This window comes from Stegodyphus dumicola, chromosome X1, assembly GCF_044657685.1.
Source record: "Stegodyphus dumicola isolate Sdum_Otavi_A_Nest chromosome X1, ASM4465768v1".
NCBI classification, from domain to species: domain Eukaryota; kingdom Metazoa; phylum Arthropoda; class Arachnida; order Araneae; family Eresidae; genus Stegodyphus; species Stegodyphus dumicola.
Genome location: NC_140780.1, coordinates 111,925,921 through 111,943,696, shown reverse-complemented (window position 1 = coordinate 111,943,696; position 17,776 = coordinate 111,925,921). Strand labels below are relative to the sequence as shown.

The 17,776-nt window shown below is 32.0% G+C and overlaps 1 protein-coding gene across 3 annotated transcripts in view; it reads right to left on the bottom strand.

Moving 5' to 3' along the window:
- Nucleotides 1-17,776, bottom strand: part of Cdep (Chondrocyte-derived ezrin-like domain containing protein) — a 295,887-nt gene that overhangs the window by 50,336 nt on the left and 227,775 nt on the right. For all 3 annotated transcript variants that reach the window (XM_085807133.1, XM_085807131.1, XM_085807132.1), the window contains 2 exons: nucleotides 14,193-14,264; nucleotides 7,286-7,354 (listed from right to left, as the gene is read on the bottom strand). In XM_085807133.1, the coding sequence (XP_085663259.1) occupies nucleotides 7,286-7,354; nucleotides 14,193-14,264 (141 nt within the window). The remainder of the gene's footprint in view (nucleotides 1-7,285; nucleotides 7,355-14,192; nucleotides 14,265-17,776) is intronic.

Genomic DNA, 17,776 nt, shown 5'->3' with positions numbered 1-17,776 from the left:
GTACAGGATGCACACCCATAAGCACAAATATGCATGCCAGTTTGACTCAATTTATTTCAGAAAGTGGATGAATGAATGTGAATTATGCAATTTTCACTGCCTACAGTGAACAGAATAAATATATATATAAAATCAATTTGTGATATTATGACATCAAAATCTTGAACTACGTTTCAAAGATAAGGCAACAGAGAACCGATTTTTTTTTCCTTTCTGGGTCCAGACTGCAACATATTTACTTAAAAAATGAAGAAAAACATCCAATTAGTACTTTTTAAATCATTCTTGTTCTAAAAGAGGGTGAAGAAGTTTAACCATTTGTGAAAAGTTCAAAATTTTATACTTTTGTACTTTTAGATATTGAAGTTTTAAAATCATACATGCCAAATAGTCGAAAAAAGATAGTGAGCTTCAAAAATTCACCCAAAAAATCAGAAATAATCACAAAAAATTGACACAAATTTCATTTAACCCTTGGAGCGATGCAAATTTTGAGATCTGTCGTAAGACCCATATTTAAACACCATTAATTAGCTAAATTTGTATAATTACCATATTTGACAGCATATAAGATGCACTTTTTTCCCTAAATTTGGTCTCAAAAAAGTTACCTGCGTCTTATACATAAAGGACACAGGTTAACTTTCAATACTGAATGCTATTTTTAGCCCAGATAAAGGTCTAGACACACATAACTTTTTCTACATCTGCCAAAATTATTTTGCGCATGCGTGAAATATCTGTCGCCAAAAAACGTGAAAGCTCGAAGTTGATGTTGAAGTTCGAACATGTTCTACGGCCACATTACGTCTATGGAGCCTTTCCTTCTTTACATAGACTTTCTTTGACTCAGCCGACACACGTGTCGGTATCGGTGCTGCTCTGTATAAACGTGTTGGTATCGGGGCTTAAAACTATTTGTTTTAAAAAAATACCCTGGAAAATATGACTACAGGAAACAAGAGATTAAACTATACAATTCAGTATAAACTAGGAGTGTTAAACTATGACAAAGTGCATGGAAACAGAGCAGCATCAAGGCATTTCGGTCTACCACCTACCAAAAAAATGATATGTACTTGGCAATTGCAAGAAGGTCAACTGAAGACTGCTAAAAAACAAAAACATAACCTTCGATGCCCAGCTCCATATTGGCCTGAACTTGAAAATGCCGTAAAAATGTGGGTGATAGATAAGATAATGTGGTGATGATAATCAATGAGGCCAAAGCATTTGCAGAAAAACATGGCAATCAGAACTTTTCAGGGTCTGAGGGCTGATGCTACAGGTTCATGAAAAGGCAAGGCTTATCAATGTGCAAAAAAACAACTATTGCACAGAAAATGCCAGCAGATTATGAAGAAAAAAATACTAGCATTTCATAGGTTTGTTATAAATGCATGCAAGAAAACTTCTTTTGAGCTGGGTCAAATAGGAAATATGGATGAAATTCCACTAACATTTGATGCACCATCCAACAAGACTGTGACTGTTAAAGGGTCTAAATCAATAACTATAAAAACCACAGGTCATAAAAAAAACCCGATATAAGGTAGTTCTAACATGTTGTGCTGATGGCACAAAACTACCGCCATTTTTCATATTCAAAAGAATAACTCATCCGAAAGAAAAACTTCCAACGGGTGTAATTGTTCATGTTCATCCAAAAAGCTGGATGGACAAAGCTGGAATGAAACTGTGGTTACAGAACGTATGGGTGAGGCGACCTGGTGGGCCCTTAAGAAAACCCTGTCTTTTGGTTTTGGATCAGTTTAGCGCCCATAGAACTGAAACCATTAAGAATAAAGCGAGAGAATTAAAAACCCATATAGCTGTCATTCCTGGTGGACTGACTAGCCAATTGCAGCCTTTAGATGTATCAATGAATAAGCCATTTAAGGAAAAAGAGCAAGAAAAATGGAACAAGTGGATAGGAGAGCCACATCACGCCCTCACACCCTCAGGTAGAATGAAGTGGCCCTCTATTTCACAAGTGTGCGACTGAGTAAAAAGATCTTGGGAGGACGTAAAGGCTGAAGTAATTGTCAAGTCCTTTAAGTTTGTTAATTTTCCTTAATAAAAATATGTTTGGTAATTGCATTCAATGATTGTTTATTTTGCTTTTACGAAACATGAGAACTAAAAGAAACCACATTTTAAGTTATCGCGCTATCGCATGGACTATTGAATCCTTTTTCCTTGTGTGTGGCCTTCTAAATAAGGGTGCGTCTTATATGCCGTCAAATACGGTACTTAATTTAGTCTCTATTTTTATAAACTTACATTCATTAAGATGGCATGTACATTATTACAGAAAGAAAGAAAACACAATATCTTAAATTATAAGCTAATAATATCTAGTGACAAATGTCTCATGACCAGATAAAATCAGTTATGCCGTTCAGAGGGTTAAAAGATTTTTTATTTCACTCTATCTAATAGTGCAAGAAGTAAAACTATGAGATTTTTAATTTGTTCGTTAAATGAAGATATCGCAGAAAAACTGTTTAAGCATTACATTAGAATCCAAACTGAATTTTCAAAAAACTGCCTCACCACATTGCATTTTCATCCATAAACACATGCATACAAAATTTGAACTTGATAGTTGATTAGGAAGTAGGTTAAAAATTTATGACAAACTTTTGACCTTGCCACAAAGACCATGAATGAATGAAATAAAATCTTATAAATAACATCATTACTAAAAGCCCACACTGCTGCAAATAAATAGTATGGAATCACTGCACAAAGCAAACAATAAAATAGATGAATAAATTTAAAAGCATTACTCTGTCTTACGGAGAGCAGAACTAAAATGCTAATCTATTGTAAACCAGAAGTAAATTAATAATAAGCAAATAAAATGTCTCGAAAGCGCGATTTAGAATATGTATTAGATTTATATATAGCATTGTTCTAATATAGGTATTTTGACACAAAAACAGACTTTTTTCTGAAATCACATGCCATTCCCCCCCCCCATATTTCGATTCTTTGAAATAAATTTATGCCAAACAGCCAAATTCTGTAAAAATCGCACGAGTAGTTTTTTTAAAAAAATTAGCTTTCAAAATTTTAGCTCCTCAATCTTAATTGAATTTGGTATATATTTATTATTCTCTCCTTTTTTATTAAACTTATTTCATTCTTCCTTTCACATTCTGAAATTTAGGTTTATTCCAAATAAAATTTGCCCATTTCTTATGATTTATTTTTTAAATTGTATTTTTTAATAAATTTTATAAATATTTTGAAAAAAATTTTGAATTATAACCCATAAAATTTTTAACATCATCTTAAAGTAGATGTATTTCTAAGCATATCCGCAAACAATTGCAGATTTTTATTCAAAATTTCTGAAGATATAGACATGGATTTATATACTAGCATGTTTTGAAATTTGCCATATTTGTTGAAAGTGATAATAACATCAAATGTGGTTTAGGTGCTTTGTTAAAATTATTTGAAAGTTGGAATTTTTATCCGCTCATGCACAATGTAAAAGGTATTAACGATGCGACTTTTTTCTGCTCCTGTACAATGGAAGGGAAAGGAAAATATGTTGCCATATTTTAAGAAGTTCGCCAAGTGAATTAATCTTGGCATACACTGAAAAAGAATCGCACCAAGATAAATTCTTGAATTTCTCCGTAAATTTTGCACCAAATTTTACAAAATTTAACCGTCTGAATACTACACTGTGCAAAAGCGCTGCGTACATTTGTTTTGAAAATCGCGACGCAGATAGTTATTTTAGAATGTACTCGTGTTACAAAGTACGCGTGAGTTCACACTATGTACGTTCCCACCCACGGAGCAACAAAGACACACTGAAACTCACAGCGCGAAAGCGCTGCGTTGTGGTTTTCGAGACAAAAAAACGCAGCACTTAGTAGTCATACAGTTAATATTTAAACATAATTTGAGTCACAGAATCAAAATACGGCAAAAAAAAAAAAAAAAAAAAAAAAAAAAAAACCTAGTTATTTTAGAAAAAAGTCTGATTTGGGGTCAAAATACATATATTAAAACAATGCTATATATAAATCTAATATATATCCGAAGTCGCGCTTTTGAGCCATGAAAAACGCAAGTTGAGTTTTGTCAATCGCCGCAGTAGAATGGGAGATATAGAACTGCCCCCCCTTTTTTTTGAACAGTCTACACATAAAAGTATAATGTATAAAAAACAAGTAATAAATTCAAAACACATGCAGATATAAACCCAGCTAAATGTGCAGCACAAATAATCACAGGTAGAAAGAAATGCTTTTAGAGCTTTTACAAATAGCACGCAGTAAGATTCGATGTAAAATACTTATCAAGCAATAATTATTGCCATATCATTCAACTATTAAACATCAATTCATATTATAGTAAAACTTTATGTAATATTTTGAAACTTAGTTCATAGCAGCATGGACGAAGACTTAAATATGTAAAATTTCTTACTTTTTTCCTATGATTTTCACATTTTTAGTACCTTTGATCTACAAACAACAAATTTTGGCAATGCAACAATACTGTTTTGTTATGTGCAGCCTTACTTCATACATTATACCCACTTATTTAACATTAGATCATTTAAGGATATCAAATAAAGGAATAAATAACTCTTGTGTCCCCTCCAATGGTGGGCTCTAGTCGTTTACAGACTTTGACCACTAGAAAAGCAAGCAGTGGTGGTCTCTTTATTATGGAGTCATGTAATAGGTGGCAATAATAATATTGCTTCCTATGAAGGGATGGGGCCCACCAGCGGCCGAGCGGTAAAGTCGCTGAACACTGGTAGTTCGGTCCGAGGTTCGAATCCCGCGAACGGGCTGGCTGCATGGGCGTTTTCGTGGTTTTCCTCATGTGTAACGTGTATACGAGCCAGTTTCCCTTAGAAAGTCCTCCACGAAGGCATCCCTCCCCTTAGGCAGGTAGCCCTAGTGTGCTTTGCCCTAATTAAATACACCAACACCACACCACCTATGAAGGGATGATCAATTTACATCCGTGCTATCTCTAGGTTTCCAACCTGGGCTCTTCATTATGGCAATCAGAGTCACTGACCACTTTTCCGGTCTGGGCGACCGCTCTGGTTGTGTTAAGGGTAAAGTTTGAATCGAATAGCTGATAATTCTTAAACTAAGATTCAATTTTTGTATGGACTGTAAATAGGGAAACCTTTTCCAATCTGTTAAAATGATCTGAAGGGGGGGGGGAGGGAAGAGGTTACAGCTGATTCTATACATTCAAAAAGAATGATGTTTGTTGAAGAAATCCTTCAGATAATCCCGAAAAATTATTATTAACTAAGAAGCTTTTGATAGACAAGGACAAAGTACCTGACAAAATTTGGCAGCATTTTGAAATTTTGGAGTGCCACGAAATACTGCTGTTCTACAAATTACAGTTACATTTACTCATTTATAAACCACATTCGCATTGCTTTAGCAAATAATTATTTTAACAAAATGTATTTTTGAATAAGAGAATACAAATGCATTTTTTAAAATTGTTTTACTTCAAATAATTTCACTGCTTTCTCAAAAATGCATCCTTAGTGTTTTACCATTCCTGCACCGAGTTTCTTGAAGTAATATACTCAAACTGTTTACACTTTTACTGATATAATGGATGGAAAAAATGGAAATGGCTTATTTTCAAATACATCACTTTCAACAGTATTATTATTTTTAAATATATTTTGAACAAAATACAATTCAGTTTCTATTTTAAATCTTTTACTTTCATTTAATTATATAAAAAATAATGTACACTGTAATAATAAAGAGCTGCAAATTCTTTAATTTCATTAAAATTATAAATTTTAGACTACTAAATTATTTTACAGTTCGATAAAGGAAAATGCACGATGAAAATTAATAGCACAATATTTTCTGAAATATTTTTTAGCTAACATTTTGAATCATTTGTTCATTTCCAATGAAATTGTTTCATATAGCACAAATTTAAGTTAAAATATCAATTACGACACAGATATTTTATAGTCACCCTTTTTGAACACAATAACACTGAGATCAATTATTTATAGTATAAAACACACATTTGGTTTTACAAAAGTTTAAAGACCTGGAGATCACTAGGCTTTTAGGCTTGATGATTCAACATTTGCTTTCATTAGCACTTTGATCGAGCTAGTTTCAGCTAAGCAAAGTTTGTTTACATGGTGTTTGAGTTCACAAATAGTCAATCTGTATTACACATAATGATCCTCATCAGACTGATGAAAAAGGAAGTTCTATGAAATGACTACCTATTTAGAGAACAATCAGACATAACTGTCTCTTATATGGGGGGGAGGAAATGCAAACATGGGTCAAACTCCAATTTTACCTTGCAATGCACAATATTTGTAATTTTGATCACTGTGAATTTTAAGTCTTTAAAATCCCATAAAAGTATTTCTTTCATCACATTTGATTACCCCAATTAGAATAAAAAGTAGAATTTTCTCTATTGTAGAAGATGTAGAAGTATTGTAGAAGATGTATAAAACTATAAGTATGCAGAAATCCTTTAGAACTATCATACAAGACAGCTCTCGTCTCAATCAATTGAGAGAAAAAGAGAGAATGAATATTCAAGGAATTTTCTGTTTTTAGTCTCAATTTTCTTTCTTTATTGAAAATTTAACTAATATACAAAGATACATTGAATTCCTTTCCCATATACTAATAATATATAATAAATTTTATTTACTGTTACTAATTCACTACTAATACCACGCTGATAAACACACAGAATTCTAAAATCCAACTTCCTTGGTCTTTCTCATTTGACAATGTGCTAGTGTTACATCTACATGTGAGGTGCATGTTTTGTGCTAGAATCTAATGAACATGCATAAGCAAAATAATTTTAATGATAGAATCCTTTGATTTAACATACTGAACAAGATCCAATTAACCTGTTCAAAAATAAACTATTTACAGAACATGATGTTACTCCAACAAGGACATTTTGTTATTTCCTGATTCAGGAAAAAACTGTGAGCATTATTATGCTTAATACACATTTAGCACAATAAGCATAATGTGCATTCCTGCAAACTGATAAAATAACAGTTTCTCCAATATAAACTGATATATAGCACATAATTTGGATGTAATATATAGATATCATTACCATATATTACATCCAAATTAAGCTTTAAATGCATTTATAGCTTGATAAATTAAAAAAAAGGTCAACTTTTACTGTTTTATTTATAGCAGTATATTTACAAGCTTCAAATGTAAAAATAAAATCAGGAAATAACAGACACACTTACCAAAAAAAACATTCTGTTCTGGTACCCTTTCCTAGATAGCTTCTGAAGGCAACCTTCTCTTAAAAATTCCTGAAAGATTACAATGGCATAATAAGCAATAATAAAAATATTAAAATTTTATGGCAGGACAACACATATATAGTATCAGATATCTGAACTTTGACACATACATGGTATTTTTTCAACAAAAGGAACCAATATAATACAAAAGAAAATTAAAGCAGATTCATTAAATGGGCAAGAGAAAAAGAAATATGAAAAACGATTTACATAGAACTTTAAATGATGAGAAACTGTAAATATAAATTCAGAGTATAACCATAATTTACCTTGTATTAAAAATAATGAACTTAGAGAACAACTAAAATTTTGGTTGCATTCAACCATCAGTTACAGTAAGTTCCTTAAACCATACATAGCTCCTTCTGTTTTAACAAAGCTTTTGGACTGATGAGAGTATAATTTATCCTATAAGAATAACTGATGAGAAAGACTCATTAAGTGATCCTTCCATCCTTACGTAACAAATCACATTATTTCAGATATTATGTACAGTCAAAAGTTGTTAATTCGGACACCCATAATCTGGAATGATCTATAATCCGGACCTCAAAGCTACAAACTTTCTGCGCATGCGTCGCGTTGTGGCATGCGCATAAGACCTTTACGGCTGCGAATAGCGCATAATACGTTTACGCATGCGCGTTTAATTTAACGTATAACGGACGGTATAAGCTAAGCTTAAATTATCTAAATCAGTTAATGTTGCAGATTGCGTTGTTCCTTAATCTTCGAACTGGATCCGGCTTATTATTTTTTGCAGACTGTTAGAGCAATTTTATAAAAGTAAGCTTGAACTTTCGATTATGTCAAATAGAATTTCTGATATATATTTACTAATACGTAAAGGATCTACAAAGCGAAAGTATGTTTCGAAGTCCATTAAACAAAAAGTGGAATTGCTGCAAAAAATGGATAAAGGCATAATCCTTTGTTTATCTAACCATTCCGAAATCTGTTTATCAATTTCACGCTGCTCTGCGGCGGGAGGGGGGGGGACGTTGCGGCGCGCAATGAATTGGATGTTGATCTGTCAGCACTATCCTTATCTTCAGGGCAGATGTTTTTATTTTATTTGGCTTATAATTCCTTACTAAATGTAGTATTTCATCTCGATATACTCCGTCTTTAATATGATTTAAATCAAATTACTCATCATTATAATTCGCTTCCAATAGTGAAGAAAGTGACACAGAGGTTATTGAAAACGAAAAAATTTCGATTGACAGATTAGTCGGTATTCTCGACACAGCAATTATAGGACTTCAACAGTGGAACTTTGTAACTGAAGAAGAAATTACGAGGGCCATCCAGGAAGTAGATTACGTTTCCGTCTGTGTCCGCTAGGGGCGGGGCTAGCGCGGCCATCTTGGGGTCAGAGCGTAGCGCAGCTCAGTCTGCATCTAGCCGTGCTAGTGAGAGGTTCGTGCTGTGCTCCGTTCAGATACTGTGACGGTTTGAAATGTCTGCGTTAATTGAAAATCCCGCGAGATGCGAGGTGCGCTCAGTAATAAGGTTTCTGACTGCAAAAAACTGTAAACCGATAGAAATCTATCGGCAGCTTCGTGAAGTGTATGGGGACAACATTATCACTGAAGGTGGAGTGCGTCAGTGGGTCATAAGATTTCAAAATGGCCGAACCAATGTTCACGACGAAGATCGAAGTGGGAGACCCAGCATAGTGACCGCCGAACTTCTCGAAAAAGTCGATGCTAAAGTCCGTGAAAATCGAAATTTCACAATAACGGAACTTTGTTTGAGTTTTCCACAAATTTCGCGAAGTTTGTTGCACGAAATCATCAGCGAAAAGCTTGGTTACCACAAGTTTTGTGCAAGATGGATTCCAAAAATCTTGACAGAGGACCACAAAAATCAGCGAATGGCTGCAGCGTTGAACTTTTTGGACGCTTACCATAAGGATGGTGACTCTTTACTCGATCGCATCGTTACTGGTGACGAAACATGGGTGAAACATGTGAACTGTGAAACGAAATTGCAATCAATGCAGTGGGGGCACACAAGTTCTCCCCAAAAACCCAAGAAATGCATGCAAACAATGTCGCAGGCGCAGGCGGCCGAATTTTTCGACGAAGGAATTTCCAAGCTCGTACATCGCTACGATAAATGCCTTAATTTGTATGGTGACTATGTAGAAAAGTAGTATTTGAGTGTGGCTTTCATCTGTATATAATAAAATTTGTTTCCTATACTTTGTTTATTTTTTTATTCCAAAACGTAATCTACTTTCTGGATAGCCCTCGTATATCTGTTTATAGAATTAAAGAGAAAGTATTATCACATAAAACGAAGCAACTTAAACAACTTACATTGAAAGAAATGTTTAATAAAGTAAACAAATAAATATTAAGCTTTTTTTTTTGTAAATTTTGATTTTGTAAATTTTTTTAGATCATAATTGCTCTTTATTTCATAAATTATGGTTTCATATTTTTAATTTTATAATTTCTGCATGCCATCTTACCATATTTAAACTAATGATCTATAATCCGGAATTGCCGAAGTCCCGACGAGTCCGGACTAACGACTTTTGACTGTATTTTCCTTGATTGTTAGATTAATCACTTATTAACAGTGATTGGTAGACTCCCCCCCTTCATTTTCAGTAATAAGTCGCAACTACTGCATAACAAAAATACCTAAGAATGAAATACCTTCTTGATAACTAGATATGATTTTATTCAAAGCACACAGAGTCATCAGAACTCCAAATCAATATTTTCCTAAAATTAGAAGGAAGAAAGGGAAGAGCTCAATGTATATATATATATATTTAAAAAAGGGATTAAAAGCAACTTCATCAATTTTTCATTTTTCTTTAAATCTTAACTATTATAAGTGCATATTATAACTAATACATTAACTGGTAGCATGATGAGCAGACACACAGAAATATCATTCCTGAATGTTGTTTATCACCAGGCAAAAATACTTTAGAAAAGATATATGAGAAAGAGGTGACACTCAACACTTCATTACACAAAACTATAAAAAGAAATTCAAGAAAAACTGAAGCAATGAAAAAAGAAAACTAAAAAATCAGTTGTGTCTTGAAAAGCAAACGAAACACAGGAAGCAAATAAACTACTAAGAGCTGTAATGAGAGTTGTAAATATAACCACTAAAGGAAGCCTGTTGCTCTTAAGGTCTAAGTATAAAGCATACTTTTATAACTATGGAAATAAATGATAAGAACTTTTAAACGGAAAAACAACGAAAAAAGATTAACCATAATACAATAAACCAAAAGCCCTTTAATTAAATACCTACATTATATGCTAAACACACGTACTTAAAAATGTGAGTCATTAATAGACAAAGGTTGAATAATTCCTATGCATAAACTGTTGTTCACTAAATTAGTTTAATGTAGTATAAAGTCTGAGAATTAAACTTGTTCGGACGTCCCAGATTTGGGAATTTTCTTCATTTTAGATGATCAGTTTAAATCTAGTAACATGACATGTCAAAATTATAAAATTAAAAATCTGAAATAATTGCTTATGAAATAATGAAGCATTTATGATCTTAAAGGAATAAAAATTTACTAAATATAGCTCTATTACTTCTTTGCTTTATTAAACATTTCATGCAATGTAAGTTGTTCAAGTTGCTTCCTTTTTTGTACTAATACTTTCTATTTAATTTTATAAACGGATATAATTTCTTACTCAATTACAAAGTTCAAGTCTTATAATTATTACCACATTAAAAATTGCCAGTCGAAATTTTTTCATTCTCAACAACCTCTCTGTCACTTTTTCACTACTAGTAAGGATATTTTCTGGATCTGGAGCCATACTACAGATTTAACTGTCTGTTAAATGATTGATTACTTGACCACTGTTATCACAATGGAATACTTCCAATATATGATTTCCATTTATTGCCAATTCTCCACACTTCTTCACAGATACCATTATGTGAGAAATTTGCTTTTTGTTTGTCATATGCCACAATCTTCACAAATTCACAAAGTCATGAAACTTAGCAAGCATCTGCTACACACTATTGGTTACGTATCATTTGATTGGTGACCAAAGACATTACGTTAAAATTTTTCTTCCTCCTATCGCAAGCTGAGGAAATTAAGCCTGAATTATACTAATTCTGTTATTTAATATACTTATGTCTATTTTCTGTATATGATTAAAGCTTGTATGGATCCTGATGAAATAAATTTCCACATATACCTAAGGGGAAATACTGGAGTGCAACTATTCAATGATAAAATCTAATATTTCACAAATGCAACTGAAAGACAAGAAGCACACAAACCATAACAATCACAATACGCTACTTCTGCAGTGGAAGAGATTAAAAAAATAAATGATTTTAAAAAGTACTGACTAATATTTGATTCCATTAACTCTCTGAGTAGCATGACCACCTTTACCTCATCATAAGATTATTTTGCATTTTGTATATAATATATTGTAATTAAAAATATTTTGCTTTCTTACTTTCTTTAATAATGTAAATGCAGTACAAAGTCCAAATCTGGACATCCATTATCTGGAATGATCTAAAATACGGACCTCAAAGCCACAGACATTTTTTTTTTTATTAATGCTTTACACCATGCGCATTTGACTTTTTCTTCCATAATAAAACATGCGAAGATTTTCATTTAAAAATTCCGATTCTTAATTTCACTTAGGCACTAAATAAAATACATATAAATAATATGTGGAAAAACAATCAACTAAGCATAAATTTATGAGATTAATAATTTGGTTCCGTAGCTGAGTATCTACTTGGCATACATCTCAAACCGAAACATCCACCTATTTTATACCCCTGACGCCAACCTGGCGAGTCATTATTTATTATATTTTGCTTTCAACACCGCATGTTTATCAATACAAGAAAGCTTCAGTTATAACTCATTCAGTGATGTTTAAACTTTTCTATATTAGTAACTGAATAACAAGATTATGGCAACCTTTCATACTAACATTACACTTGGCGATAATTATAGATTTTTAAATGCACTAAGAAATGTTGACAAGAAAAAATTCAACAAAAATTTCTTTTCATATGCTAAAAATAAATTTTGTTAATGAAACTCATAGACCAAAAGATTACATTTAGTGCTATTTTAAGTTATGTTGGCATCGAACGGCAGAATTTAGGGAAGACGAAATTTTTGGAATTTGGGGAAGCACTGAGCGGCAAAATTAAGGGATGAGAAGTATTTATGATTTAGGGACAGCACTGTGATCCAAAGTTTACACACAGTGAAAATTTAGAACTTAGGAAAGCACTTTGTAGCAAAATTTAGGACCCTCAGAGACTGCACCAGGTGGTATCGAGCACCGGCCCTATATAAAGTCTTAAATATATGTGGGAGTTTATTTATTCAGGATTCGGAATAGTTTGAAGCATGTGCAAGAAATAAACGTAGGTATAGTAAATAACTAAACTAATACAATTCAGGCTTAATTCAGTACACAATAGGAGCAAGACAAAATTTAACGAAACAATTTGGCTTTCGTCGCCAATCTTGTGATACACAGCCAATAATGTACAATGGACGCTATTAAGTTAGGCTAAAATTATCTTTACTGATTCAAAGGCATTTCAATTAATCTAGCAGACTGCACTGCTTGCTCCCTGATCTTCTAATTTGATCCACCTTATTATTTTTTTGAAGACTTATTACAGCAATTTTATAAAAAACTAAGCTTGAACTTTCGATTATGTCGAAAAGAGTTTCCAATTCTCGAGTTGCCAAAGGATCTATAAAGGAAAACCATGTTTCGATGTCCATTAAACAAAAAGTAGAATTGCTGTAAAAAATGGATAAAGGCATATCCGTCTCAAAATTATGCGAGGAGTATGGCATTGGAAAGTCCACTGTATATGACACAAGAAAAAAGAAAAATGAACATTTTGAATATTTTGTGGAAGCATCTTAAATAACTTACATTGAAAGAAATGTTTAATAAAGTAAACAAATAAATATTGAGCTTTCTTTTGTAAATTTTGATACCCTTTAGATCATAATTGTTCTTTATTTCATAAATTATGATTTCATATTTTTAATTGTATAATGTCTGTATGCCATCTTACCAGATTTAAATTGATGATCTATTATCTGGAAAAATCCCAAATCCAGAATCGCCGAAGTCCCAATTTCAGACTTTGTACTGTATTACCTTGATGAATGGAAGTTTATAAAAACACAGACTAATGTAATTTATTATAACAATTTAGCTAATAGAAGCTATTTAAATAAAAGTCTTTATGAGCAGATGGATACCAAAAAGCGGTCCCACTCAGATGTTAAAACCATAATTATTTGTCTAAGTTATGTCAACTGTACAATGAGAATTTTAAAGTAATATTTCTAAAATGATACAACAGAAACAGAAAATGCTATAATTAATCATAGCCTTTCTCAGTTATGGAGTTAACAAAAGGAATGCAAAGGAAGATTTAATTTTGAAAAATTAGATAAGCTACACACATTGACCTGTCAAAATATAAAATGATGGACAGCAATAATGCACATATTTCTAATTTGTTTTATATCTGCATCGGAAGAATAAAATATTCATGAGGAAACAGAATTAATGGCAGTTTCCTGATATAACTATATAAATGGCCATACCCATTTAAGCTAAGAGAAGAAATTAGAAGGAAGATTTAATTTTGATAAATGACCCAATGATACTGTGAACATGCAAATTTTCAGTTGGTTCCATTATCTGCATCTTCGAAATTCTGAAATATGATTTTAACCATATGGGAGAAAGTATGCAAAATAATACTGGTAAGAAAAGGGAACTTATCATATGTTTTTTAACTATAAAAATGGTCATACCCGTTTACCAGCAGTTAAATTATCAATTCCATACAAGTCTCTCTGTAGCTCCATGAGCTTTACAAAGTTAGCCTGAAAAAATAATAAATAATACTCATTATAATCAATATACATTATACCATATTAATAAAATCATTTCAATTATTATACAGGGATATTCAAAAAGAAAGAGCAGATTCCAAACATGTACTTCTTCCAGACTACAAAAGATAGAAACACGATTCTAGCGTTAACCCTTTAACGGTTTGACCCGTATTTTCTCGTTCTTTTATGCAGGTCTCTTAATGCTTCATTACGGCTTATTGTTAGTTTAAATGTACGCTCAAAAACGGATCGTCCCGTGTTTTTGTAATAGCGAAAAAAATCTATCAAAAACGACAAGCCCGTATTTTTTACGTCTTCCAATCCCCATTGCCTAAGGGGACAAGGGTCCACGCAACCGCTGACGACAATAGGTAATGGCTGTCATTAGCGCGGGGAGAAGTCTTCTTGATGTTTTAAGATATATAAGCCTTATACTGATTCTAAGGAACCGAATTTATTACCAGTTAAAAAGTGAATGTATATATAAAAGGAATTAAGAGTTTCCGTTTTAGAACAATTATTGAATAAAATAAACAAGTTTTTAAAAATAAACTTTTATTTATGACTCATAAAATTGTTAATGAATTAAAATGAGAAAAATAATGTATTATATAATTTACTCGGAACATGTGATTAAATAATTCTCTTTTAAAAAAAGTTCTACAAATTTATATCATGAATAATAAAAAACGTGCGGCTCTCTTGATAAATTTATAAATCTTGTACTTTCAGCAATGCGATTCGATTATTTGATTTCGTTATTTAAGAATCTATTATACTTGTTATAAAACTGTACATGAATTTTTCAAAGGGGCTCTTATTCCCATTAATCTGTACGACAAATTTTTACACTCTGTAAAGTGATGCAAACTTAAAATCTGTGAGATTTTTAGTTTATTCTTTAAATGGAAATATGTGCAAAAAATTGTTTCAACATTAAATTTTAAGACCTCTAAATCAAATTTTATAAAACTCAGTTTATCCCGCTGTATTTCCATTAGTAAACGGTGCGAGTACAAAATTTGAACTCGGTAGCTTATCGAGAAATAGTCTAAATATTGATGACGAGCTTCTGATTATAGCGACAAACACCGTGATTGAAATGCATACAATTTTTTAAACAAAATTGCCGACTCTTAAATATTATATTTTTAAACATTTTGGAAAGTTCAGTAAATGTTGATATCAGATAACCGTCATTTTTATAACATTCTTGGTATTATAAAGCATGTATGTGACATTCGTACGCAATTCCCGACAGTTATGTTCATTTATCAAAGCGGCTGCTTTTGCGACAAACACAATTATATATTGTGATGCTCATTCTATATTTTCCACTATCTATGATACTCATTATCGATATTTAATTATGTTATATATCTGTATAGAAATATTGGTAAGACTGAGAGAGGTCAACAAAACTTTCACAAGTATTTAATTATTTGAGTTACATAATTACTTATACTTATGCTCAGGAAATTTCGAGTCATTTTGTAAAAATAACATTTTCTTTAAAATTCCTTTTTTGCACACACTTATGCTTAATGACTTTATTGTGATGAATGGAAAGTTATGAAAACTAAAAGCTAAGTATATAATTACAGATCTCACTAATAAATGCTTTACAAATACAACTCTTCATATTTCAGCAGAAGTTTTTGAAAACACATTTATATAGATTGTAGTGAAATCGACAAAGTTTTATACCAATTTAAAATTTGTTTCTTCCCCTAATTTTCAGTTGCTTATGAATGTATTAAAAAAGCTTTCCTGCTCAAAATTTTAACTATTTTAAAATATTCGTAATCGCACTCGATTTGATGTTTACAGTTTTTTCCCCTGCGATTTGTCTAAAAAGAAAGAATTATAATTGTATTTAATAAAGAAAGTTTAATGGATTTGGAATCTGCGCAAGAGGACTGAAACTATCATGGAGGGAATTTCTAAGGGGAACTAGATCTCATTCACACTGAACGTAGAAAAACCCTGGAAAACTTTCATAGCACAAGCGCATTCATCAGGATTTGAACCCATGTCGAATTACCAGTATTCAGCGATTTTAGTGATTGGCCACTGGAACCCCCACAGCCCAATTTAAAAATCTTGTTTAGAAAACTTTCATCTTGATTTACCGTGACAGGTGCCATAGTTGAAGGTTAGGATTATTTGAATGCAGCAAAACACACGAGGACTATCTGCTTTTAAGGAAAAGGATGCCTTCATAGAGGACTTTCTAACGAATAGCTCATATTCATATCACACATGGAAAAATACCATACAGCCATCGCATTCATTCGTCTGAGTTTGAATCTAAATCGAACAACTAATATTTAGTGGTCTTATTGGCCACTTATTTGGCTGTAGTAAACCAGACTTATTATTGTGTATTATTAGATATGTATTTTCAGACTGTATGGAATCTAAATTACGAAAATAAAAAAAAAGAAACACTTCTAAGGTGATCTTCAACACAAGTTCAGTTTTTTTTTAATGCTAATGAGTAATAAAATTATGAAAGAGTTCACGTCATTTGTGTCATTTTCAGATTGTTAAATAAAATTAGGGTGGTTTCAATCAACGATTATTTAAACCTGCTACAAGAAAAAAATGGAACCCGGAAACATGAAAATTTTCCTTTAAAATATCAGGAATTATTGAAAAAAAAAAACTTCTGTAATTTATAAACGAGGAAACATATTTAACCAGATTTTATATGTGTGAAAAGAATAATGAATTATGATCTCCTCTAGTGGAGATCTTTGTAATTATATTTTTAATTCCAAAATCAAAGTGAGAAATCTAGTCGCTGAAGCAACACAACACTATCAATTCTTGTAGGCTTCTATTTTCAGTTTCTTCTATTTCAGTTGCAAGTGCGACAAGGAATAGATTAGCTGCATGGAATTTTCATGATTTTTCTCTATATGTAAACCTAAATGCATGTAAGCTTTCCTTAAAAAGATCACTGGAACTGGAATATTTCTATCTTAGAAGATAGATATCGCATGCTTTAGTAAAGTTAGCAAATCTAAATACAGGGTCAACAGTAATATGTTTGGGGCCCTATTCTAAAAATAAAAAGTAGCGAAAACCACCCTACAATCGCCCGCTTTTACTTACTTTTATACTTTTATCTCAGAATTAGTATATATTGTATCCATAAAAATTTCTCTAAATTAATGTTATTTGGATTTGCAAACCATTTTATGCTAAAATACATCTTTCCAGATGGTCGCTTTTACTCACTGGGAGTCGGAGCTTCTTGAAGATGCCGATTCATAAGTGAAAAATTATTTTACTGCTTTTCCGGTTTCCCCTAAATGTTTACACAAAGGCAGAACATTCGGGAGAAAAAAGCCTATCTATTGCTGTTAATTTGTCAGTAAAGAGATACAGCACTGAACGGAGGAAAGTGCATTTTTTTATTTGTAGAAATCTTGACTTTCCTTTTCCATCAAAATTCAAGCAATACAAAATCTACTAGAAAAGATATACTCTCT